Genomic DNA, 26,134 nt, shown 5'->3' with positions numbered 1-26,134 from the left:
GTTATCCGGAATCACGGTCACATATCGGGTGAGTCAGGTGCCAATTAATTTGTACCGGTACCTATTTTAAGAATATAAGGTGGACCTGCTTGAGCACCTTGTAGATGTAGATGGCGTAGCTCTCCTTGCGCTTATGCTTCTTCTTTTTCTTAGAGTCCGACTTGGAGATGTTCTTCTGGGCCTTGCCGGATTTCTTGGCGGCCTTACCGCTAGTCTTGGGTGGCATTGTGATATAGTTAGATGCTTACAGTACGAGAGTCGAACTGGAAATGTAAAAATTGGACTGGATATCATTCGATACCTCTCTATTAATAGAGAGGTATGGGAGGCCGTGCCCGCCTTTCGGCTGCGACGGCTGTGGCGGGTCGCTCCCCACCGCGTGGGGAGGTCAGTGGACGTCAATTTGAGGACGTCAGTGCTGCTGGTGTAGGCCGGCTTTTTCGCCACCGATCGTTTATCCAACCCCGCGACCCCTAGCCCGGTGATACCGTTTGAGCGGGGCCGGGCATCGGGGACGCAGGGAAGGCGACCGGCAGCTTAGGCTGGCGTGTGTGGCGTGGTGCATCCGATGAAAGTTGGGACTTGGCTTGGCTCCGCTACTGGTGTAGCAGAGCTCGGGGCAAGTCCCGGGCCCACCGTTCCGGTGGTCTGGTGGGGTGGTGTGGCGCGATGTTCTTGAGGTGCTCGTGCCCGCTGTTGTCCGCGCGGTCGTACATGGACCGCGCGAGACGCTCGATGAACTCCTCCAGGCCGCGCCACTTCAGTGTCTCGGCGAGGGATGCGTTGCTGACGTAGCGTGGACACTTGACGATGCTCCGCAGTGTGAGGGTCTCCTGACGCCTCATCTTCTCCTTGTTGGACCTGCAACAGAAAGAATGCCAGGCAGGTGAAGCGTATAATGTTAGTCTAGAGCGAACGTAAGCTTTGTACAGACCGAGTTTGGTTCGTACAGGAAGCTTACTACTAAAGACTGGGCGTAGACACATGCGAGCGACTTTCGCTCGGCTTACTGTGTCTCTGAATGTAAAATTTTTTTTTTTAGGATCGCGATTTTTGTTAGCGCAGCGAACGGGAAATAGGGGCTTAAAGATCGAGCGTCGCGCTCGCGGTATCTCGAAACGTACTGGTGCTCGACGCGGTCCCAGTACATGTCATCTTGAAACTTAAGTCATTGTCAATAGAGGTGACAGCAGGATGTCATCTATTGGGCATTAGCATGTCGAGCACTAGTACGTTTATATTTAAACAGGGTATTTATACCATCACCATAATAGTTATTTTTGGATACAAGTGCGGAAAAGAGGAAATTCGAAACGAGTGGCGATTTACCTATTCGCACGTGTATCGTACAACGTTTTACAGTACATATAGCCCTTTAAACTTTTGACATACGCACGAAAAGTGCTATTTTACGCACTAGTGTGGGAAAATAGGACCATATGTACTGTAAATTATTTATTTTTAAAACTTAGGGTGCAATACGTTCAGTTAGTTTAAAAAAATGTTTTAAAAATGTCTGGTGGCCTAGCGGTAAGAGCGTGCGACTTTCAACCCGGAGGTCGCAGGTTCAAAGTAGTTCAAACCCCGGCTCGTACCAATGAGTTTTGACGGAACTTGTGTACGAAATACCATTTGATATTTACCAGTCAACTGATTTTCCATAGAAAATTGGAATTTCGCGCATTGTTCCACTAATATATTGGGTGTTTCAGTATACATTGTAGATTTGTGATTGAAAGGGGCGACACTCCTCTTTTCGGGCATATTCGGATCCGTTCGGCTCAGCATTGCTCCGAGCAATTATTAGAGTCCCACAACTTGACGTTCCTTTGCGTGCACGACCACAGATAAGATATTGACTTGAATTTTAACAACCCTAAATAGCCGAAAGGGATAGTGCCATACATTAGAAATGGACACATGATTCGACCCTGAATCGCTGTCAAACTTCCGTTTTGTAGGAAGCGTCCTTTCTATACGGTAGTACTATTATTTTCACCACACCTGCTCGGAAAGGCTTACTTTGCACTTCAAAAACTGATAGCAAAGTTGCATTTTATTCACATGTGAGGCAAAGAAATCAAATGCAAATTTTGAGTTGTTTTCTTATGTTTGCTGGTAGAATTTACTTTTAAATGATGATTTTGGATGATAAATATTTAATAACATTCATTTTAGTTTGATTTTGTTTGATATTTTACATTTAATATTTGCTTCGGGTTGGTATGGTGAAAAATTTTGTGTTTCACTGGGGGGGCAAATTTTGTTTAACCCTCGCAACGCAATTTTGGAATCTTTCGCTTGCTCGGGTATCAATATTAGCACGAGCGGTTAAACAACAACTTTGCCCCCGAGTGAAAGAAATAACTATTATTCTGTGCCCAAGTTGAGTACGAGTCAAGTGAGATATTGAAATTGGAACGTGCCGCCATCTTCCGGAAGAGGGTCGTTACCGCTCCCGCTCATTTCCACCGTTTTGGAACCATTATCTGCTTTAATTGGACGCTCATATTTCCATAATTTCAGAAAACTAAGTTTTGTTACATTTTTAAAAGTCTTTCAGATGCATTTGACGAACAAGTTATTGGTGACTCTTTTGAGGGTTCCGTACCCAAAGGGTATAATCGGACCCTATTACTAAGACTCCACTGTCCGTCGGTCTGTCTGTCACCAGGCTGTAACTCATGAACCGTGATAACAGATGATGTATTTCTGTTGCCGCTATAACAACAAATACTAAAAAGTAAAAACATAATAAAATAAATATTTAAGTGGGGCCCCATACAATAAATGCGATTTATTTCGCCGTTTTTTGCTTTGTTTGTTTGTTTTTGTTCTTGCCAACTAAACTAAAAAGACTTTCTGTGCGATTCGTTCCAAGGGTGCCGTACTAAGTATCACATATTTTTTTGAGTACGCATAAAGAAAAACATACCTAACAAAAATATTTCCTAAATAACTACTTGAAAAACGCAAAAAAAACAATGAATAGACCAAATTTCACTCAAAAGAAACATTCCTTTATTTTTTTTAAATAAATTAAATTGCATTCAGAATTTTTTTTTAAATACGCTTCCCTTACCCAAGGATTCTGTACTTTTTTGGCATCAATCGATAGGGATGGGACTTTGGGACAATCATAAAGATCAAATCACTAACAAAAAATTTAAATAAAATAAAATTATAGGAAAACAAAAATCCGAAAAAATATAGTACCTAAATAGTAGTAGTAGTAAACTCTTTATTGTACAAAAAGACATATTAATTATAACATAAGATATTAGTAAGAAGTACAAAGGCGAACTTATCCCTTTGAGGAATATAATCTGGCTTACAAATGGAAGATTTTGTATTATTAAGTACCTGGTATGTAGCCATATTTCCTGAACCATTCTAACTTCCTTTGAATAGTTTAAATGACCATAAATCTACTTCAATGTAACACGATATGGAATCTCCGGATAATAATGTTGAGTTGAGGATATAAACTGAAACGTGGCCGCTTATACTGTGTGCCTCATAAGAAGGCTCAAAGTCACCCAAAGGGCAATGGAGAGGGCTATGCTTGGAGTCTCTCTGCGTGATCGCATCAGAAATGAGGCCATCCGCAGCAGAACCAAAGTAACCGATGTAGCCCTCCGAATCGCTAAACTTAAGTGGCAGTGGGCGGGGCACATTGCCCGTAGAACCGATGGCCGTTGGGGCGGAAAGGTTCTCGAGAGGCGACCACGTACCGGAAGGCGCAGCGTGGGTAGACCCTCCACAAGGTGGACTGACGACCTGGTAAAGGTCGCAGGAGTCCGCTGGATGCGGGTGGCGCAAGACCGGTCATTGTGGCACTCTTTGGGGGAGGCCTATGTCCAGCAGTGGACGTCCTCTGGCTGATATGATGATGATGATGAGGATATAAACGGCATAGTAGGATTTAAAGTAGAGATGCCCCGAATAGTGCTTTTGGCCGAATGCCGAATACCGAGTATTCAGCCCTTCCCTCGGCCGAAGCGCCGAATATTCGGCGACCGAATATTCTCTTCTAGTCTCCGTGATTATACCTAAGTATAATCTTCCACTTTTAGCAATGAAATGTGGTTTGAAACATAAAATTTATGTTTATTTAATAAACCACAATATTTAATATATTCAGCATTCAATTGCGATGTTTAAGCTATAAATAAATATCGCTCTCTTGGTTCCGGCATAATTTGATTATATGTTCCATTTTTGGATTCAAGTGTGCCGTAGGTAGGTTGATCTTACGTGGGTCGCTACTATTTATGTCCTATTTATTACCTATATGTCACGTCAAGCCTTGTTGAATTTACCCTGGAACCAATGTACGACTTTGTCCCAGTTGCACTCGAGACTGCAGGACTTTGGGCTGTGGAGGCTAGGGACTTTGTGAGGAATTTGGGTCGGCGGCTGAGGGACAGGGGGTGCGACCCTCGGTCCGGATCGTACCTGGTCCAACAGATCTCATTGGCCATTCAGCGCGGTAACGCTGCCAGCGTAATGGGGACATTTGAGCCAGGTACGATCCGTCACGGTTATATTGTTTAACTTAGATTTTATAATGACGAAGCCTGTTGCGGAAGCCTCGGTATGTTTGGGACGAAGCATGTTGCTGATTTGCATTTGTAGCCACCGGACGAAGCCAGCGTTGCGGATTTCTTACATATAACTGGAGTATTTTTTAACATTAAAATATATGGAATACACGATAAAAAAAAAACAACTTACACTTAGCACTTGGCACTTAGTCAATCTGTGTAAGAATGTCCTATAATATTTATTTATTTATGTGTTGATTGATGGTTGATGGTTTTGCTAACTCACGAGCCAAACTCACGAATTTCGAAGAGCTACTAAGTTATACCCGGGTAATATCGGATGGCGGGTAAGATTGTATGATCGCAATAGGGAATATTAGGCAAAGCTCTGCGTAGGTGGCACCTTTGTGGCACATACAGTAAACAAACCAGATTGACACATCACACGTCACGTCAATCACATGGCCTACCGTGAAACAAGAAAATCGAAACATCGTTATCTAATCTCTCTATCACTCTTGCATATTCGAGCGATAAAGATGCAGATAACTAAATTTCGATGTTCGCGTTTACCGGTAGGCCCTTATTAACAAACCGCCTTGATGCATCAATGTCATATTTTATTGTCTGTGAAAACTTGTCCAAAAACTGTTTAAGGCCTAGTATGTATAAGTTACTCTATGCTTTTACTCTATGTTTAGTGCTGCACTATGGCGGCAGAACATTGCAGTAATATCCCCTATTGCTTCCAAAATAGTAGTTATTTTACATCACTGGCAATAAAATGTGTGACGCCATTTCATCCCGCACCTCTTGCTACATTATAGTAGCCGTTCAGTCGTGTCAGTCGTGTGTTACGAACGTTTAATAAAAGTGCGGAAAAGTTAAAACTTAACAGCAAAGACAGGAATTTTTCGACGTATGCTACTTATTCTCCTTGCTTTAGAGTTCAAATTAGCAATTAGTCCGATCTTAGTCTAAGAGGGTTTTTCGGTTTGGTGTTTTGAAAAAAGTGTAAGGTACCTGGCTAATTCGGTCATAGAGGAAATAAAAATTGATTGCTGAAACTAAAAGCAATCGCTGCTTTGTCGACGAAATTATCAATGTTGTTCGTTGTTTGAAAAAAAGTCTAGTAGACGGAATAGTCCCTAATATGACGGAATTAGCCACATTGACTTTAATTCAACTTTGAGTGTAGATTACTCATAAACTATTTTATTGAGGAGCATTAGGTATTAATTAATAATAAAAATGTGTTTTCTTTTTTATTATTTGCAATTAACATTTGGAGGTTGGAGGTAAAAGTTAGTGAGAAATAAGTAATATTGTTTTTTGTGACGTCCTTCCAACTCGCCGAAAAATAGTCCGGTCTTACCCGGGTATACCTTAGGTATATTTATGTTAAAATGTATGTTTTCTTTGTCCACAGATAAGCATGGGCGCGGCATCAGACGGCTTCAGCGCCGACTGGCTGCGCGCGCAGGTCGCCGCGTGCCGCGAGTCGCGCAAGCTCGTGCTAGTCATAGTGGCCATAGCCTTACTGCTGGATAACATGCTGCTGACTACCGTCGGTGAGTCCACAGCCTTACTGGCTGCCGCAGGTGGCCGCGTGCCGCGAGTCGCGCCAGCTCGTGCTAGTCATAGTGGCCATAACCTTACTTTTGGCAATTTTCGGTAATATGCTTCTTAAGGCGTTCGATTAAATTGCCCGATCGAATCAGGACGTGCGGACGCAAACGCCAATTTGGCTCGCCGAATTCAACCGCCGATAATGACCGATATTACCGATAAAATGAGGTGCGGACGCAAGAATACCAATTTGTGACGCGAGTATTTTCGTTCTGGGGCATTTTTCAAATTTAGCTAACTCATTGGTGATTAAATTGGAGATTGACGTCAATTTTATTTCTGATCAAATCGGTCGATTTGATCATCCCGTCTGGATACCGCTTTAATAAGCACGCTCCACACTCGTGCTCGAATCGCGGCTTCACGCACGAGTGTGGAGAGGGCGTATACTGTTTTTTAAAGATCCTTTATCGCTGTTGTGGTGAAAAAATCCACAATTCTATAAAAACACACACATAGGTACTCACATAAATACACATATAAATATAACCTTACTGACCGTAAATAAATATAAATATTTAAATATAAATTTCCATATATCTACATAAGATTAGGCCCCGTTCGCACGGCAGCTTTTTCAACGCGCGTTGAAAAAGCGTTGGAATGACGCAAATGGATAACCATGTATGTATTCACACGAAGGCGGTTTTTAAGCGCGGCGCTTTTTTATCGAGCACTGTTCGATTTTCGGCGTTGAGCGTTGGCGTCAAATTGAATAGAGCATACGGAACTCCGTGTATCTGTTCTCACAAGCGTTAAAAAAGCGCCGGCGCTGCTGTCAGTTGGCTGTCAAGTGTCAATTTTTGGTGTCAATCGTCAAGATTATTATTAGTTTCACCTTAAAAATGTCAACTTATGCTTACAAATTCCTGAAATATTCAAGCTATATTCAAATAATACGTCGTAATAGCAAATAAAGTATGGCTTTGCTGAGATGCGTACGTGGCAGTACGACTCACAAGTGATTTTTAAGCGTTCATATGAACACAAATATTGGAAACGGTAAAAAAGCGCCAACGTCGGGTTTTAACGCAACGCTTTTTAAGCTGTCGTGCGAATGGGGCCTAATGGGCACGGGGCATACGGGCCCAGATTGATAAAATAGATATACAAAGATAGATATAGATTCTAGCTTTCTCATAAAGGGCTCTATAAACCATACAACAAATTGCATGTGATTTTCGATACTTTACCTAGAATTAGGTGCATAGAATTCAGTTGTTCTATTTTTTTATGTGTCATAAAACTTATAAAAGATTTAATTAATAACAAAACTTATACACTATTATTAAAATTAAGTTGTTCTATTAAATGCTGCAATGTATCGAAAATCGCATCAATCGCATGCACATTACAATACAATACAATGCAATGCATTGCAATTCAATACCTACAATGCAATACAATACAATATTCTTTATTACATACCTCACATAGTTTACAATAAATGTACAGTGTATAAACAAAGATCATTGTATAGAGGTAACAATATGCGGTCTTATCGCTTAAGAGCGATCTCTCCCTGACAACCTTTGCTATGGCAGTAAACTGATGACTAGCCTCTGCATGCCACCATAACATACTATACCATAATATATTGTAGTAATTTAATTACATACTATGTTATTAATTTAATAACTAGAGACTGATGACCCCACAGTCAAACTCATTGTTGAGTTTTACGGGGCTATTATTAATTTTAAGAATACCTCTGTATTTTATTAAAGAAATAAATAAATAAATAATAATAATGCGACGTCGCCCGCGTAGAACTTTCCCATTTTCCCATTGGAGTTAAATTTTAAATAGTTAAATACAGATGTATAGTGCATAATTATTTTCCATCGTATTTTCAAGGAAACGTAAGAACGTGTCTTGCTATTTCAGTCAGTCTCGGTACAAAAAGTACAGAGATTACAACTGAAGTAGCATGACTATACGAACGTTTCCGAGAAAATACAATGGAAAAAAATTATGCACTACATATGTACTTTTATTAGTGGAGAGATTTATACTCTGAAAAGCTAATTTTGTCAGTAAATAAGGCGCGCAATTTTGTATTAGGATAGAAGATAGATCCTTGGCGATACATTTTAAAAATTTGCCGCACTGTTTTAAATAGATTTAGGCTACATATGTTAGGCTGTTCATGACAATTGTTATTACAGAATCATCATCTTCCTCGCGTTATCCCGGCATTTTGCCACTGCCACGGCTCACGGCAGCCTAGCGTCCGCTTGGCAACTTATTCCGAGAAAGTTATTTCAAAATTTTGTTTTATAATGAGTCCTACAGGATGACTCCCGCTTGACCGGGCCGTGGCGTCCGACATGTCATTTTCAATGAGGGCTGATCGGTGATCACGTGGTGCGGTCAATATGAAAACGACGTGCCGAAAGCTCAGTACCGTCTTTATCATAAGGGCACACGGGGCCCGTGCCCAGGGCCCCCATCCTCAGGGGGCCCCAAAGGACAGACAGTAACAGTATATTTGATTACCCATAAATAGGAGATCATAGTAGAAAAATGTTAGTTTAATTAGCTTTCTTTACTTTCCAAAAGGGCCCCAAATTGTTATTTGGCCATGGCCCCAGCACAGTTTAAGATGGCCCTGCGGAAGCTTCGGCCCGGTCTAGCGTGAGTCATCTTTTACTTCGATTGTATGGCGGCGGTTTTACTCTTAACACATTCATTGCCACTAAGTGCTACGGGTTACGCTCGTAGCGCGTAGCCACGTCTTTGCCGTATGGAGCACGTAGTCGCTACGAACAGTGTACCCGACAGTCGGGTTCTTGGCCCTGAATGTGTTAAAATAAGTTACACACCAGAGCCTTTGAAATTAAACGAGATTGTTTATCACGGCGTGTTGTTTGAACTTTGGACACGGAGATTTAACTCCATTTGCAGCAAATTTGAAACTAACTAAACTGAGCACTAATCTAGTTAGCCGAGTAATAGAGCTGCGACTAATAGTGATGTCCAGTGATAGTTTAACCGGGAATTTATTTATACCTATATATTTCGATTTTTTTGTCTGTTATAAAATGTAATAAATATTCCACCTTTATAGCTTTAGGTTTTTTGGTTGGCGACTGAAAATCCTAGGCCTGGCTATCACGGTTCATGAGATACAGGCTGGTGACAGACAGACGGACAGCGAAGACTTAGTAATAGGGTCCCGTTTTTACCCTTTGGGTTCGGAACCCTGAAAATTTAGGCGCGAAGGGTGCTCGTTCCGTAGATTTTTTCATTTCGTGCCTTTTTCTACTGACAAAGTTGTTTGACCGGCTATAGGTATATTTAGCTTTTTAATATTAGATATTCGTCCATCTTTGCTATTTCCAGATCAGTAGGTACCTACTCATTACTTTGTTATTCATAACCAAATCTGCCGTGAATAAATATTACATAAAACCTTTACTCTTGTAATAAAATAGATTAAAAACCTTCAAGAAAATCGTTTTTGTTGAATAATTTTTTATGGAAACTACTGAACTAAAAGCATTTATGAAATTACTAAATGTGTTCATGAAATGGGGTTGGCCGGTGGAAGTTTTTAGCAGATGGCGCCATCATAGCTTGCCCTGTCAATCCCTAGAATTGAGTCAAATTTTTGTTTTTTTAATACCCTGGATGCCAGCCTTTTAAGCCAAATCTAATAGAAAAAGGGGCAAGCTATGATGGCGCCATTTATGCAAACCGTTGAGAGTTGCCAACCCTATTTGGACCCAAGACCAGTCAAAGCCCTATTCGCACACTTGTTTTCGAAGTCCATAGGCTACGGAACAGTATTTGTCATCGGCATGATAAATAATTGACTACAGAATGAGTAAGGAACCCTAAAAAGGTCTCACTAAAGTCGGACCAACCTAACTTTGCACAGACTTGACAAACCACCATAAACATCAAATTTCTATGAAAAATACGACGCTTATAGTGGCACTTTCACACTCTGCCATTGTAAACTCAGTGCAGATTTAGCTCACACGGACACTACATAAGATTTTATTTTTACAGATTCACTCTTTTACATTTCTGTATAAGTGCCAAATAAAATTTAGTAGGTAAACATACCCAAATATTTTTTAGGTTATTTATTTATTATTACCTATTTGTTAGCCTGTTGTGACCCACTGCTGGGCAAAGGCCTCCCTCTTTCTTCACGCGTCTCGTTCTATGGCAATATTAGGCCAATCTTTCCGAATGACGTCAAGATCGTGCCGCCATCTCCTTCGAGGTCTGCCGTGACGCCGCACTATATTTGATGTCCACTCGTTTAGTTTTCTTGGCCCACAAGTCGTTTGGCATACGGCAGATGTCCGCCCCAGACCCATTTAAGCGGCTGTCAGGGCTACGTCGGCTACTTTGGTTTTGGAGCGCAAGATGGAATATCTGATTCTGTCAGTCAATTTGACACCGAGAATACTGCGCCCCATCGCTCTCTGGCAAACCTTGAGGGAAACCTTTTAAGCATTAGTCAAAGACCAAGTCTGAGCGCCGTAGGTGAGGGTCGGGAGAATACTCATGGATATGTGATCGATGTGGCAAGAAATGCCGCGCTGCTATAGGACTTTATAGTTAGCCATCAACGGCGATGCGGGACCCCATAAATACACAAGCGCCGCGCCGCAACAAACATCTACAACAGATGATGTGGCCAATGATGATGTCTTCCGATTGAGGTTAAAGCTATCTTCTTCAATTTAAGAGGTATCCTCTTGTCGGTGGAGTATTTTCCATTTCTCCATCTCATAAGCTGGTGTCGCGTCGTATCATGAGGTCAACCTCATGATACGACGCGACACCAGCTTTTTCTTTTATTTGGTCTACATAGCTACGTCTAGGTCTGCCCCTGCCTCTTTCCTTTTATCTTGCCTTCTATGATGGTTTTAAAGAAGTTGTCGTGCCGTAACAAATGTCCAATCATTTTTCCCCGTCTGTTGTTGATGGTGTTTTTAATATAAAAAAAGCGATAAAAAAAACCGGTAAAGCGATGTCCCATCCCTACGCGGCGCGGCGCCTGTGGCGTTTAAGTGACTTCCACTTTGATCGCGGAAAATTGCGTCGTTTCCCTTTAAAAGGTCCTAACTCCACCTTACGATAACGTTGGAAAAAGAGCCTTATTGCAAGTTAGATAATGGTGAATTTGGTTTGTAAGGGAGTACGATAGAGGCGGTAATGTCAAAGCAATTGGGTTACAGCTAGAGGACTTAAGGCTGAGGGCCACAGCTACTAGTCATGCTTTAGGCCTTGACACTCCATATTATCCATAATATACTCCATATTATCATTATCATTATCATACTCTTGTCGGTGGAGTAATCGCCACTCATTTATTTCTTGTGCCAGTCTTTTAATTTCCTCATAGGACTCATTATTTTTTATTTGGCTGAGATAAGTAATCCTAGGTCTCTCCTTCTCTTGTTTTTTCAATCCTGCCTTCCAGGATGCTTGGATGGAAAAAGTTGTCATGCCGTGTGAGGTGTCCTACCGTCATGCCTCTCCTATTTCTCTACTCCATATACGGGTTTTAAAATATAAATTGTGTCTAAAAATAACTGCTGTCTACGTTTCTCTATTAATCCTCTGGTGCTTTATTTCATGCATGGTGTAAAATAATTTATTTTAAATACAGTCAAATACCCTCTTGTCATTAGGACGAACACACGAAATACAAATGTTATATAAGGTAAACGTACTGGTGCTCGACGCGGTCCCAGTACGAGTACGTACATGTCGTCTTAAAACTTAAGTAATTGTCAATAGAGGTGACAGCAAGATGTCATCTATTTGGGCATTAGCATGTCGAGCACTAGTACGGTTACCTTAGGAGATCTACTATTCGCGCTTAAATTTTTCCAATTTGCCGCCTTTTTCGTTCGTTTTTTGTCAGACTATATGATATGTCATAATGATAGAGTTTCCTACTTGCGGAGCGGACTGTACTCAAGGCAAGTACAATCGAACCCAACACCTAATGAATAAGACATGAGCCACTCTGGCGATTGGACGGTCGAGTGGCCATCTTGAGAATCAGGGTGATTCTATACAGCGTGTTATTGGTTATTGTCTATTCAGAGGTGATTTTTTAAAATAATGTACTTTTGTGTCTACCTCTAGTTCGTTTTTAGGGTTCCGTATCCAAAAAGTAAAACGGGACCCTATTACTAAGACTTCGCTGTCCGTCCGTCCGTCCGTCCGTCCGTCCGTCTGTCTGTCATCAGACTGTATCTCACGAACCGTGATAGCTAGACAGTTGAAATTTTCACAGATGATGTATTTCTGTTGCCGCTATAACAACAAATACTAAAAACACACGTGTTTTTTGACCAAAGTTAAGCAACGTCGGGCGTGGTCAGTACTTGGATGGGTGACCGTTTTTTTTCCGTTTTTTTTTTCATTATGGTACGGAACCCTTCGTGCGCGAGTCCGACTCGCACTTGCCCGGTTTTTTTTAGCATTAGAAATAAGGTAAACAATCTTGATGTGTCTTTTTATTGAAAAACACGTTTTAAAAATAAGTCATGGCAAATATGTAACAAATACGAATCTAATACAATAATGTATACTCTTCTGCTTTCATAAGTACCTACTTTTTAATAGTTACTGATTTTTAAAAAGCGTTTTTCAGATCGCTTACCTTCATTCTAATGCTAAAAAAAACGAACTATAGCGTTGTTCCAGTTTTATGCCACGGCATATAGAGTAGCACTAATCCCGAGAATTGGCGTAAGCACTAGTTTTGATCAAAGCGTCCTTTGGCGTCCGTTCTAACCAGAGGGGGAAAAAAGGGAAAAAGGGGGACTGGAGCGATGATTCTATAAAGAGGGATTAAGGATGTGTACTACTTTCTTCCGAAATCGTAGAAATATTGATTTATGATTTATTTATTTAGGGTCGGCAACGCGCATGCTTGTAACATCTCTGGAACTGCAGGCGTCCATACGCTACGCTACTTGTTTACCAACTGCCTGATAGAAGTGGTAGACCTATAATGGCTATAATATACAGAAAGTACCTGTAACTTATCTTGGCCTGAAGGCCCCGATTATTCATTATACCTACATCAAAGTCAGTATCTAAAGGACCGACTAAAGTATTTTAATATTTATTTACGAGCTTAAACAAGAATAATAGAACTCTTTGTTTCGTGTCGTGAACATAAATAATGCTGATAAATTCTTTACATTTTTCTTTTCTTAAAAGGTTTAAAATTTTTAAGGTCGAGCTGTATTTAAAGGTAGTGTTAAAAGAGTTTATGTAAGTCCCCATCACGGAATAATAGTGTGAACATTTGGGAGGCGTGCGCGGAGCCGGACACGTAGAGGCCCTTTTGATATTTTAATATGATGTAAGGGGTACATTGAGCGGATGCTGCCCTTGCCCGTGTCGTGGGACGCACGCAGAGGCAGCACCCGCCAGGGTGTAAGGACTATTGAGAGTTGATGGAATCTAAAATGAACTAGGCTAGGTCCCTTCTTCATCCTCGCGTTATCCTGGCAATTTTGCCACAGCTCATGGGAGCTTGGGGTCCGCTTGAGGCACTAGTTTTTACGAAAGCGACTGCCATCTGACCTTCCAACCCAGAGGGGAAACCAGGACTAGCATGAACTAGGCTAGGTATTGGGTGAAAGCGATGGACTAAATACTGGCCTATGTGTTGGGATGGCAATTATAATCTGTAGGCTTTTACCTAACTCAAATTAGATTGACTTATTGAACTATAATCTGCCTGTTTGATTCACGAGCAGAGAGACAGGAGGGACAAAAATATAGCATTTCCTTGTTAATTACGGAAACCTAAATACCCTAAATATAAAATAGGTATTATTTGGAGTTGAAACTCTAGGTCCATGGGGTCCCAGCGCACACAAGTTGCTCGCAGAAATCGCGAAACGTCTGGTTGACGTAACTGGCGACCGAAGAGCTGGCGGCTACCTCGCACAACGTATCAGCATTGCGATACAGCTAGGAAATGCCGCCAGCATCCTTGGTACAATGCCTCAAGGGCCTATTTTAGATCTAAGCTAGTTTTTAATTTCGTTTAGTAATACCACTGTATATATCTTGTTTGTAAATAGGTATATTATTACAATTTCTCCGGTTTTTCCGCAATATTTATAGGAGCCTATTACCCTTGAATACCGGTTTCAGCACAACACTACGCGGGAAATGAGCTGTCAACGCCACGCTCCGCGATTGGCTTTCAAAACTCCCATCGAGTGTTCTCGTCTCTGATTGGTTAACGATTTTGACAGATTCCATTTAGTTTTTGAATTTTGCTTTAACGGTACACTCGAGAAAGTTGTCTTCAGAATTTGCTAGGATATATAGTTTGTCAAAGGACTGTCTCATTTCAAACATAGACAGAAAGAATGATACTATCTTTGTCTTACACTAGTACTAGCACCCAAAAGAAGAGGATGAGTATCGTTTTTTTGTTCTTATTTACTGACAGTTTGACCAGCTATACTGACAAAAGTAAAAAAATACTAATTTTTGACTGATACAAAGGAGAAGGATAAATGAATTATATTACAAGTATTATCTACCTATATTACCTTCGAGCAATACCGGCTTCCGATACATCGGAAGGGAGGGGCCCAAGCGATATCTCACCGTACAAATCTTTCTGCCATTTTTCGCGGGGGGGAAAGGTGCACACAGTCGCACTTCTCACACACTTACATACAAAATCCAATCTGTAATGACGACACAAATACATAGAAAATGACACACGTCAAAGACAAATCTTGCAAACCTCGATCTCTTTTTGTGTACGGACGAGTGACAAGTGTCACAACACGCACACTAACACATTTTCGTTGAAGTATGTTATTGTATTCTGAGAGATGAGAAGTCGGATTTGTCGCTCGACCGATCCGCAATTTGTACTGAGCGAGCAAAATCGATAAATCCAACAATTACATGAGACTAAAATATAATAATTGTGTTTGAATGTAATTAAACGTATGATATGTAAAAAAAATATTACAAGTGAAATGTAACACTTTCTTTTTGTAAATTTGATGTCCCCGACCTCTTTTTATAACAAAAAACCGAGCAAACCGGCATTTTTGTGCAGCAGTGTTCACGCGCGCGTCTGGACTCGGTCTAGTGAAAAATCCAAGTGCAACTAGTTTTATTACCCGCGCTAGATTAGATTGACGCGCTAATCTTGTACCTCGGCAGAGGGGAAATAGTGCGAATGCCGCCTCCCTTCCGATGCTTAAGTATATTACACAATAGAGTTTGTGCGGAAAGAGAAGCAAACTCTACAAGATAATAATTCTAAAATACGCGCCCGTATCTTAGATTAATTGTCAAGAAATAATTTAGGTTATTTATGTATGTGACTTTCTGTTTTAATTTCTATGTAGTGCTATGTACAGTATGTTCCAAATTTCTACGTGTTTTGTTTCTGACTCCCTATCACAACTTTTTCATTCAAATTAGCTTTTTTAATATCTGACACAAAAATTAAAAACACACGGGTGGTGGTACAGTCACCTGCAATAATATACACAACGAACGCTGCAAAAATATATGACACGATCTTATTTGTAGAGTCATAAGAGCGTGTCACATATTTTTGCGGCCTTTGAAGAGTATATTACTGCAGGTGACTGTACTGGTGCTCGACGCGGTCCCAGTACATGTCATCTTGAAACTTAAAGGGGCCCACTGATTAACAGTCCCCCGGAGGGTATCGGCCTGTCAGTTAGAACAAAATTTTGACAGTTCCGAACAACTGACAGTCCGATACCGTCCGGCGGACTGTTAATCAGTGGGCCCCTTAAGTCATTGTCAATAGAGGTGACAGCAAGGTGTCATCTATTGGGCATTAGCATGTCGAGCACTAGTATATACCACCTTATATAAAATATTAGACAATGGATAACATTTTGTCTCATCTTTTGTCCCCGTATTAAAGCGAGAGACCCGCATAGCGTACATCTTGATAACGTCAGACATTGTTTAAGACGAAACAGGAGCTGAGTTTTAAATATTTTAGGTAAATATACCCGTCTCGCTAACGGAAGCGGCACCTAAAAGTAGTGCGATAAGGACAAGGCGAAAAATCCTGCGTAATAATCTCAAAAATCGAGGTTTCGTACTCCTCTGTTTCCTCCTCCAAAACTTAACCAATCGTAACCAAATTTGGAAATCTAAATGATTATGCAATTGTCTGTGTCGGACCGTTTTGCTTTTTTGGCTAATTGATATCAGTTTTGAATGCCACGCCTCTCATTGCGGCATAGTCAATTAGGCCATTTTGGCCATTTTTGAAGGGCTGTAGCGCCTTAAAAAACAAAAATATCAAAAAAAGCAAAACGGTCCGACACAGATATTGACAATATTAATCTGTGTTGAAAAAATCATTGCTCTAGCTTCAAAAACCACGGAGGAAAACGAGGAGTACGTTTGTATGGAGAAATGACCACTCCCGTTGGCTCTTAATGTAGGAAATTATAACGGAATCTAGGTCACAATATCGCACCATTAAAAAAAGAGAAGCCATTTTAAAAAGTGTAACTTTTTTTACAGGTCGTTACCATTTTTCACAGAGTTCGTAATTACGGTAACGGAATTAACGTTACGGAAGTGTATTATCACATTCACTGCCCCCAACGCACATGTGCGTTCACCGCCATACAAGTTTGTTCCTAGGTTCCCGGCAGTGAATGCGTTATATGAAACGATTAGAACAATTTTTAATCCTATCAGTGGGGAGACACTCCTGACTTCGGGCAAACTCGGCTCCGTTCGGCTCAGCATTGCTCCGAGCAATTATTAGGGTTGGCACCACTTGACGTACCTTTGCGTGCACGACCACAGATAAGATATAATGGCTTGACTTTTGACAACCGTAAATAGCCGAAAGGTATAGTGCCATACATTAGAAAGGGACAGCATGATTCGTCCCTGAATCGCTATCAAACTTCGGTTTTGTAGGAAGTGTCCTTTCTGTACGGTGGTAATTATTTATTCTGTGATCCTATTGAAAGAGCTCGTGATTATGAGTAGAGGTAGGTAATTTAAAAAACCGGGCAAGTGCGAGTCGGACTCGCGCACGAAGGGTTCCGTAGTTCCGTACCATAATGCAAAAAAAAAAACAAAAAAAAAGCAAAAAAAAAACGGTCACCCATCCAAATACTGACCACTCCCGCCGACGGTGCTTAACTTTGGTCAAAAATCACGTTTGTTGTATGGGAGCCCCATTTAAATCTTTATTTTATTCTGTTTTTAGTATTTGTTGTTATAGCGGCAACAGAAATACATCATCTGTGAAAATTTCAACTGTCTAGCTATCACGGTTCGTGAGATACAGCCTGGTGACAGACGGACGGACGGACGGACGGACGGACGGACGGACAGCGAAGTCTTAGTAATAGGGTCCCGTTTTACCCTTTGGGTACGGAACCCTAAAAAGAAATCCATTAGGGGGTATTACGGAAAACTTCTGCCGCCAGAGTGCAGCACTATGGTAGCTAGTATTAAACCATAAAGTAACTTATACCTACTGTGCCTTAAACTGATTTTTGACAAGTTTTCACACACAATAAAATATGACATTGATGCATCAAGGCGGTTTGTTGCAATGCAACCGGGAAATGCGAAAATCGAAATTTAGCTATCTGCCTCTTTATCGCTCGAATATGCAAGAGTGATAGAGATGTTAGATAACGAAATTTCGATTTTTTTGTTTCGCGGTAGACCCCCAGATTGTGATGGATAGTGGTAGTGGCGCCCCCTACACAGAGTTTTGCGTAATTCCCTATTTAATAAAAAAAGTTTTGTATTCCCCTATTATCTCAAAGAGAGAGAAAACTATATTGTTAACTGCTTTCCTTGTTACACAGTGTTAGCTAGGATATACAGGGTGATTTCGGGTCGTGATCCAGAACCACTTTTTCTGACTCTGTAATGATCCACATTATCATATGGTAGTATTTGATTAAAAGATAATTACTTGAATTATTCTTATTTTTCAAGTAAAATTAATGATATACTAAGTAACAGGGACAGGAACCGGTTACCTTAACCGGGGTTTTTCATAGGGTTATTTTAGAGGTGTTTATAAAAACCCCTACCATAACGGTAACCGCTTAATAAGGTAACACTTTGATTCGGTAACCGTATCAGATCGAGTTAACCTCTGTTACCGGTAACCGAAATAAAAACCCAGTCTATTCAGTTACCTCATTATGAGGTTTTTGACCAGTTCAAACGATTGTAATCTTTACGCACACTTAAATTCAACTTATTATTGAATAACCGAGGTTGGCATGGGCGGTCTATGAAGCCTCCAGCACAAACAAGTTTTTTTGCCTTTCCTTTGTTTATCTTTATACCTACTTGTGTGGTGTGTTCTTATTATAAATATTATTATATTATAACTAAAATAATTAAAATAAATACATTAAATAAGTTTAATAAGTTTAATAAATTAAATAAATTAATTAAATAAAATAAATAAAATAAATAAAATAAATAAAATAAATAAAATAAATAAAATAAATAAAATAAATAAAATAAATAAAATAAATAAAATAAATAAAATAAATAAAATAAATAAAATAAATAAAATAAATAAAATAAATAAAATAAATAAAATAAATAAAATAAATAAAATAAATAAAATAAATAAAATAAATAAAATAAATAAAATAAATAAAATAAATAAAATAAATAAAATAAATAAAATAAATAAAATAAATAAAATAAATAAAATAAATAAAATAAATAAAATAAATAAAATAAATAAAATAAATAAAATAAATAAAATAAATAAAATAAATAAAATAAATAAAATAAATAAAATAAATAAAATAAATAAAATAAATAAAATAAATAAAATAAATAAAATAAATAAAATAAATAAAATAAATAAAATAAATAAAATAAATAAAATAAATAAAATAAATAAAATAAATAAAATAAATAAAATAAATAAAATAAATAAAATAAATAAAATAAATAAAATAAATAAAATAAATAAAATAAATAAAATAAATAAAATAAATAAAATAAATAAAATAAATAAAATAAATAAAATAAATAAAATAAATAAAATAAATAAAATAAATAAAATAAATAAAATAAATAAAATAAATAAAATAAATAAAATAAATAAAATAAATAAAATAAATAAAATAAATAAAATAAATAAAATAAATAAAATAAATAAAATAAATAAAATAAATAAAATAAATAAAATAAAATTAATTACATTTATTAAACAAATATAACAAATTAAACTAATTAAATAAATGAAATAAATTAAATAAATTAATTAAATTAAATAAATTAAATAAATTCAAAAAAATAAATAAATTCAACAAATTCAATAAATTAAATCAATTAAATAAATAAATTAAATTTGATAAGTAAAATCAATAAAATCAACAAAATATAAATAAATTAAATAAAATAAACAAATTTTTTAGTATTTTTTTTAGTTCTGACGGCACAGCACTAAAACTACTTTAATGTAGCAAACCAGTAAGCAACCGATAATAAAGGTTACCATAACTGAATGAAAACCTGTTAAAAACCCTTAACAAAAACCCTATCGCGATGGGGTTTTGAGATTAACTCGGTTAAAGGTTAGGGTTACCGTTTCAATAAGGTTACCATTACAATCAGGTAACAGTATGATAGGGTTACCGAATGATACGGTAACCGAATCGATTGGGTTACCGAATTGATAGGATTAAGCGTAAAGAGGGGTTTTCCGGTCCTTGCTAAGTAATTATGGTCACCCTATGACTTTTGACATACGCTGTATGGAAAGCGACAAGACGTCACATTGAGTAGGGTCACCAAATTATATGCAAAAATGTTTTTTCCTACTTAACATCTGGAAAATAATCATCATTATTGGTGATAAACAATAATTAACAACATCATTAGGCTCATCTTTGGATTCTGTATGATGTCTGGCTCTCTTGCTCCACGACCCCGAAATCACTATAAATAATAGCTATTGGAGACGTGACATCCTCGCCTCGACTCAGATTAGAAAGGCCATTAAAGTTAGCCTGCCTAGGTCACACATTGCGAGCTAGCTTCCAAGGCGTTAAGTAAAGGGCTTCTATTTATTTTATTTCATTACTCAAATAAGTGACACAGCATTACAGTAAAAACCAAGACACACTACAAAATAAGAATACAAGAAAACAACAAAAGAATACAAATAAAAACCAGAGACAAATTAAACATTAGATTTGGGCGACGAGTGACGACATAACAGCGTTGCTCCGTTGCGTCGTCTGACTTCACTTAGGTATTTTTGTTGAGCAGTTCTATCGAAATGAATGGCGATAAACTAAAACACGACCAAAGGGAGTGTTTTAAATAGGGATGTACCGACTAGTCGCCGACTAGTCGGGAAAGCCGACTATCCGGCCACATTTGTAGTCGGCGACTAGTCGGCGACTAGTCGGCAAAAATGGCCGATTAGTCGGCACTTTATTAGTGAAAGAAAAATAGAAAATATAGAAATCAACAGTCAATATTTACCATACGTTTTATGTTTATTTTACTAAAATACCTATTCAGGGTTGCATACGAAAACTTTTGTTCATATAATTGACCGTTTGATCGTTATCGTATGTTGGTGGGCTGGTTTTTTCCTCTACAGGTCGATCTCAACTGATTCTCGTGTAATTTCATGTGCAAGTTCTGTAGTTATTTTTTTATTATCATTATTTTAATGGTGGAGCCACGAGGAACTATCAATTTTATTGTTAAATTTAGAGACTTAGACAGGGTACGTTGCTCGTAATGGCTGACCACAGGGGATAGGTTCTTAACTGGCGACTACGTACGGGAAATAGATCCTTAGAAATACCTCCTACAAGCTGTACTGACGGTCTGCTCAGGATCGCAAAATAAAAGAACTAAAGACAGAAATTGAACGAGGATTCTTGTGATAGGTCTTTAAACCTGTAGAGAACACCTTTTAGCCAAGCTAATATGATGAATAGCGCAACCAAAGGAGCAAAAATATTGTTTTTCACCTAAACTTATACGAAACTAATGATCTGGCCGACTAGCCGACTAGTCGGCCGACTAATCGGCCATTCGAGCGCCGATTAGTCGGCTAGTCGGCCAAATCAATAGTCGGTACATCACTAGTTTTAAATCGACACGGGTTGTGACTTATCTGATCGCACGTGTATCGTGCAACGTTTTACAGTACTTTCTTGTTTTTTTTTTTTAGATAAATATATATAATAAATAAATAAATAAATATTATAGGACATTTCTTACACAAATTGACTAAGCCCCACGGTAAGCTCAAGAAGGCTTGTGTTGTGGGTACTCAGACAACGATATATATAATATATAAATACTTAAAAACATAGAAAACAACCATGACCATCTGTATCATCATACAAATAAATGCCCTTACCAGGATTCGAACCCGGGACCATCGGCTTCATAGGCAGGGTCACTACCCACTAGGCCAGACCGGTCGTCACTACCCTTTAAGGGTCATTCTCGCATTTCGTGCAAATCGGTATTATTTGCAATTTACCAAAAATGTGTTGGTGTTTTCGAATACCTGTCAATGCAAGGTTGTAACATAGGACCTAAAGTATATGGGCCCGCCATGAACAATTCTAAAAAGGTGGTTATTTTCTTTATATTTACAATTAACCCCCACTATTTTCATTCCTCTCTGCACGTATCGCGTGAAGCTATACTTTGACCTCCATTTGAACCTTAAGATACTAAAAATAGAAAACTTCTTTTTGGTTCAGTAAACAAGTAATTTAGTTATGTTTTATATCGTATAATATTATACTCTAAGAAATTAACAATAAAACTATACAGCCTTATAAGTGTATGGTCCAAGCATTTTCTTCATTACCGGCGCGAGAAATGGATTAGCTATATTTTGCTATATAGCAAGGGTATATGGCACTTCCCGCGGATACAACACATTGTTCGTTAGTCAGTTGGCCGCGTGCTACCGCAGCGGTCGTCCGTATGTTACTTTTGACGAAAATACCTACGTTCTCTCGTGTCGGGAAGGAGTGTGGTTCAGATAAATCTTCATCGCCATCTAGTGATTTATACAGTAAGTACCAATTGTACATTATTAACATTATACCTAATTGATGTGTTTTAGGATTGCCTTTCGGGTGGCTTATTCTGCGAAATCAAGGTCTGATATCAACCGACCTAGGCGACGAAAACTTCCAAAACTTCATTCATATCTGTTTCATTCATTTCTTTTCCTTCCAATTTTGCCAGGGAAGGTAATGAACGAATTTAGAAGGTAATGATAATGTATTAGAGGCAGTGCATTTAATGGAAAGAGGGTTAAGTTATTATAAATAGTATGTTGGTATAAGCATTTAAAACTGTATGTAATAATATATAGGGGAGCCCAACTGGTGATTTATGGATCTAACTAGAGCGCAGTAGATTAACATAACCTGCCGCTCTACATACAATACCAGACCGCACTCAAGGACTGTGCTGAGAAATTTGACACGTTACTAAGAGACTAAGTGAGTTGGAATTGGAATCATCAGGTACCTGTCGACGATAAGGTAGAGAACGGGGCAAATGTTTGGAATAAAAGGCAGAAACTACATGAACATAAACACAGACCGATAAGTAATAATAGTGCCTCCGCTGTCAAAAGCGACAATTCCCAACCCGTGCGTGATAAATCTCAGAAAACTGATACCAGCAGTAAAAAACGGTGTAAACCTCTCAGGGCGATGGAGCATCGCAAGTTCATCCATCTGTGGAATATAGCTTGACAATCGGAGGACATACGGGCATATCTGCTGTTATTCATGGTGCACTGTCGACGAACTTAAGCTCAAAGGGGACTCCAAGACTTTCAAAATAGGAGTACCCTCGACAATGTATGAATCCTGTTTATTTCCAACTATGTAGCCCGATAATCGTGGTCATTTCGTAAATCCAACGTCAATGGGAGTCAGACAAAAACCAACCAGTAATACTTAGTTCGGAATCCTGATTCGAAACCTTCACTGGATCTAATTCACCAAAATGTAAGGGGTCTTAACACCAAAGTAAGTTTTTCGGGCTTCTATGCTGTTGGTCCAGACTACTTAGGTACCTGCATAAGGGGTCTTAACGCAAAAGTAAGTTTTTCGGGCTTCTATGCTGTTGGTCCAGACTACGTAGGTACCTGCATATATCTTAAAGGGGTGTTTAGAGCATTAGAATGGTCCAATACACTTCATGCTTAATCTGGTACATACTCTCCACAAGTACATATCCTCACCATTGGAAGATTTCACGGGTAAGACCGATCCCAAAGTCAAGGTATTCTTTTCGTTCAGCTTTAGCAAAGCTGTTTGAGTCCATACTCCATGGCACGTTGTCGAAACAAGTGAAACCATTATTCCTGTGCAACACTCCGCATGGTTTCAGAGCGAAACGGTCTGTGGAAACTAACCTGACCTTGGTTTACACCATCTCAGAGCATCTGGATATGGGTATCCTGGTAGACGTCCTGTATTATGATTTCCGAAAAGCCTTCAATCGTATGGATAACGATGTATTCCTACACAAACTAGACGCTATTGGGTTCAATTCACATTTGCTTAACATTTTTGCCAGTTATCTGCGTGATCAACCGCAGTACGCAACGACCAGCATGGCCACTTCGTACCAGATCCGTACCATACTCGTTCTGGTGACAGCCAAGATTCAATCTTGGGGCCTTTCCTATTTGGAATAATGGTCAATGACCTGCTCTCGGTTATCCATAACGCTCGTTGTCTACTCTACGCCGACGATCTTAAATTGGTATATTGAGTTAAGAAGGAGGAGGATTGTAAGTTGCTGCAGGAGGATGTTTCATCTCTGTTCCAATGGAGTCGGGATAACAAACTGACTTTCAATGCGGCTAAGTGTCAAGTGTGTAGTTTTAATCGAGCCCTATTTCCTACACATGCTCAATATTTTCTTGGACCTGAGCCAATAGACTCTTGGGTCAATAGACTCTTGTAATAACAAGAGTCGTCTCAGTAAAGGATCTTGCGGTCATATTCGATACGCGGCTAACATTTCACGACCACATCAAAGCACTTGCCACTGTAGATTCAGTAGATTAGGCTTTGTCACTCGCAACGTCAGAGAATTCCATTTCCCTTGCCCCATAAAAGTTTTTTACAATGTTCTGGTCAGAAGCAAGTTGGAGGCGTCCTGGATAGCCTGGATCCCTTACGAGTCAACGTACATTCTACTATTGTAAAAGGTCAAAAGAATTTCCTTAGGATGTATTACCAAAAAATATTTATTTTAGGAACCCTGGGCTTCATGTTTTTGGAGGTGAGGCACAACTTAAGCCTACTACTTTTAGCTTGTTGGGCTTTTCGTGGAGACTCTGACTGCCTTGAACTAGTAGAGAGGCTTGTAAGACTTTTTGTACCGGACATTAGAAATATAACCCTTGCTTGAGATTTTGCGAGTTTATGGAGCTGCGGTGGATGGAGTGGCATTTGGATGTTAATTTTAAATTAAAGTATGTAGTTTCTCAGTGTGTTGGTGATAAGACTGATGTAGTGCTGTGTAAACATTAAATAAATAAACAATACGAAATACGTCTTCAATTACGTAAATTGTGCTTGACAATTGCTACAAGCTAGGTGGTAAATCATAAGTCGCGAATGTCAAGCCGGAATATTTGTTAAGTCGGCTTGATCGTCTGCACAGCGCTTGAGACACGTGATTTTAATGTTGTTAATTATATTAATGGTGTTAATTTTCGTTAAATAAAGTTTTTTTATTGCGATTTCATAAGTTTGTTTCATTACCGTCCACTGATAAAATTACCATCCATGCCCATTTCATTACCAGCGCGTAGTTCATTACCACCAGTCTTATTAAATGAAAAGTAATAAGGTTACGAAGGTGCCTTTAGCATAAAAGTGTCAATAAATGAATCCACAATGCATGAAAACCCAAAAATTTACCATTTAAAAGAAAATTTACAAATCGAGAGAACATCACCGATTTGCACGAAATGAGAGAACGACCCTTAAACTTTAAACTAAAAAGTAGCACCATATGTACTGTAAAGACTCTTTTTCTACTCTTATGATTTTTTACCAAAAACTTCTCTTTAAAGGAAATAATATTTATCTTATCTTATGTTCCACAGTCCCAATCATCCCGGAGTTCTTGTACGACATCAGACACCCCGATGCGCCCCTCTCCATGTCCCTGGACTCGACCGCAGCCCCCACGCCCTACTGCCCCTGCCTCAACAGCAGCCTCGCCGTCAGCAATGCCACGCAAGGTACTATTTATCTTATGTTCCTGTACATCAGACACCCCGAGGCGCCACTCTCCATGTCCCTGGATTCGACCGCAGCCCCCACGCCCTACTGCCCCTGTCTCAACACCAGCCTCGCCGTCAGCAATGCCACGCAAGGTACTATTTATCTTATCTTATGTTCCTGTACATCAGACACCCCGAGGCGCCCCTGTGCATGTCCCTGGACGCGACCGCAGCCCCCACGCCCTACTGCCCCTGTCTCAACACCAGCCTCGCCGTCAGCAATGCCACGCAAGGTACTATTTATCTTATCTTATGTTCCTGTACGACATCAGACACCCCGAGGCGCCCCTGTCCATGTCCCTGGACGCGACCGCAGCCCCCACGCCCTACTGCCCCTGTCTCAACACCAGCCTCGCCGTCAGCAATGCTACGCAAGGTACTATTTATCTTATCTTATGTTCCTGTACATCAGACACCCCGAGGCGCCCCTGTCCATGTCCCTGGACGCGACCGCAGCCCCCACGCCCTACTGCCCCTGTCTCAACACCAGCCTCGCCGTCAGCAATGCCACGCAAGGTATTATTTATCTTATCTTATGTTCCTGTACACAGGGTTGGGCAAAATACTGGCTTCCACGTATTTCAAATACAAATTACAAAATACATTTTTAAAA

At 39.3% G+C, this 26,134-nt stretch overlaps 1 protein-coding gene across 1 annotated transcript in view; it reads left to right on the top strand.

Annotated features, from left to right (window-relative positions):
• The window catches only part of LOC134803443 (synaptic vesicular amine transporter), a 63,416-nt gene that overhangs the window by 6,307 nt on the left and 30,975 nt on the right, over positions 1 to 26,134 (top strand). The window contains exons 2-3 of the mRNA XM_063776261.1: positions 5,977 to 6,118; positions 25,342 to 25,479. Of these exons, the coding sequence (XP_063632331.1) occupies positions 5,983 to 6,118; positions 25,342 to 25,479 (274 nt within the window). The 5' untranslated portion in view covers positions 5,977 to 5,982. The remainder of the gene's footprint in view (positions 1 to 5,976; positions 6,119 to 25,341; positions 25,480 to 26,134) is intronic.

Source organism: Cydia splendana, chromosome 26 (assembly GCF_910591565.1).
Source record: "Cydia splendana chromosome 26, ilCydSple1.2, whole genome shotgun sequence".
Taxonomy (NCBI): Eukaryota; Metazoa; Arthropoda; class Insecta; order Lepidoptera; family Tortricidae; genus Cydia; species Cydia splendana.
This window is presented reverse-complemented; position numbering and strand designations above follow the sequence as displayed.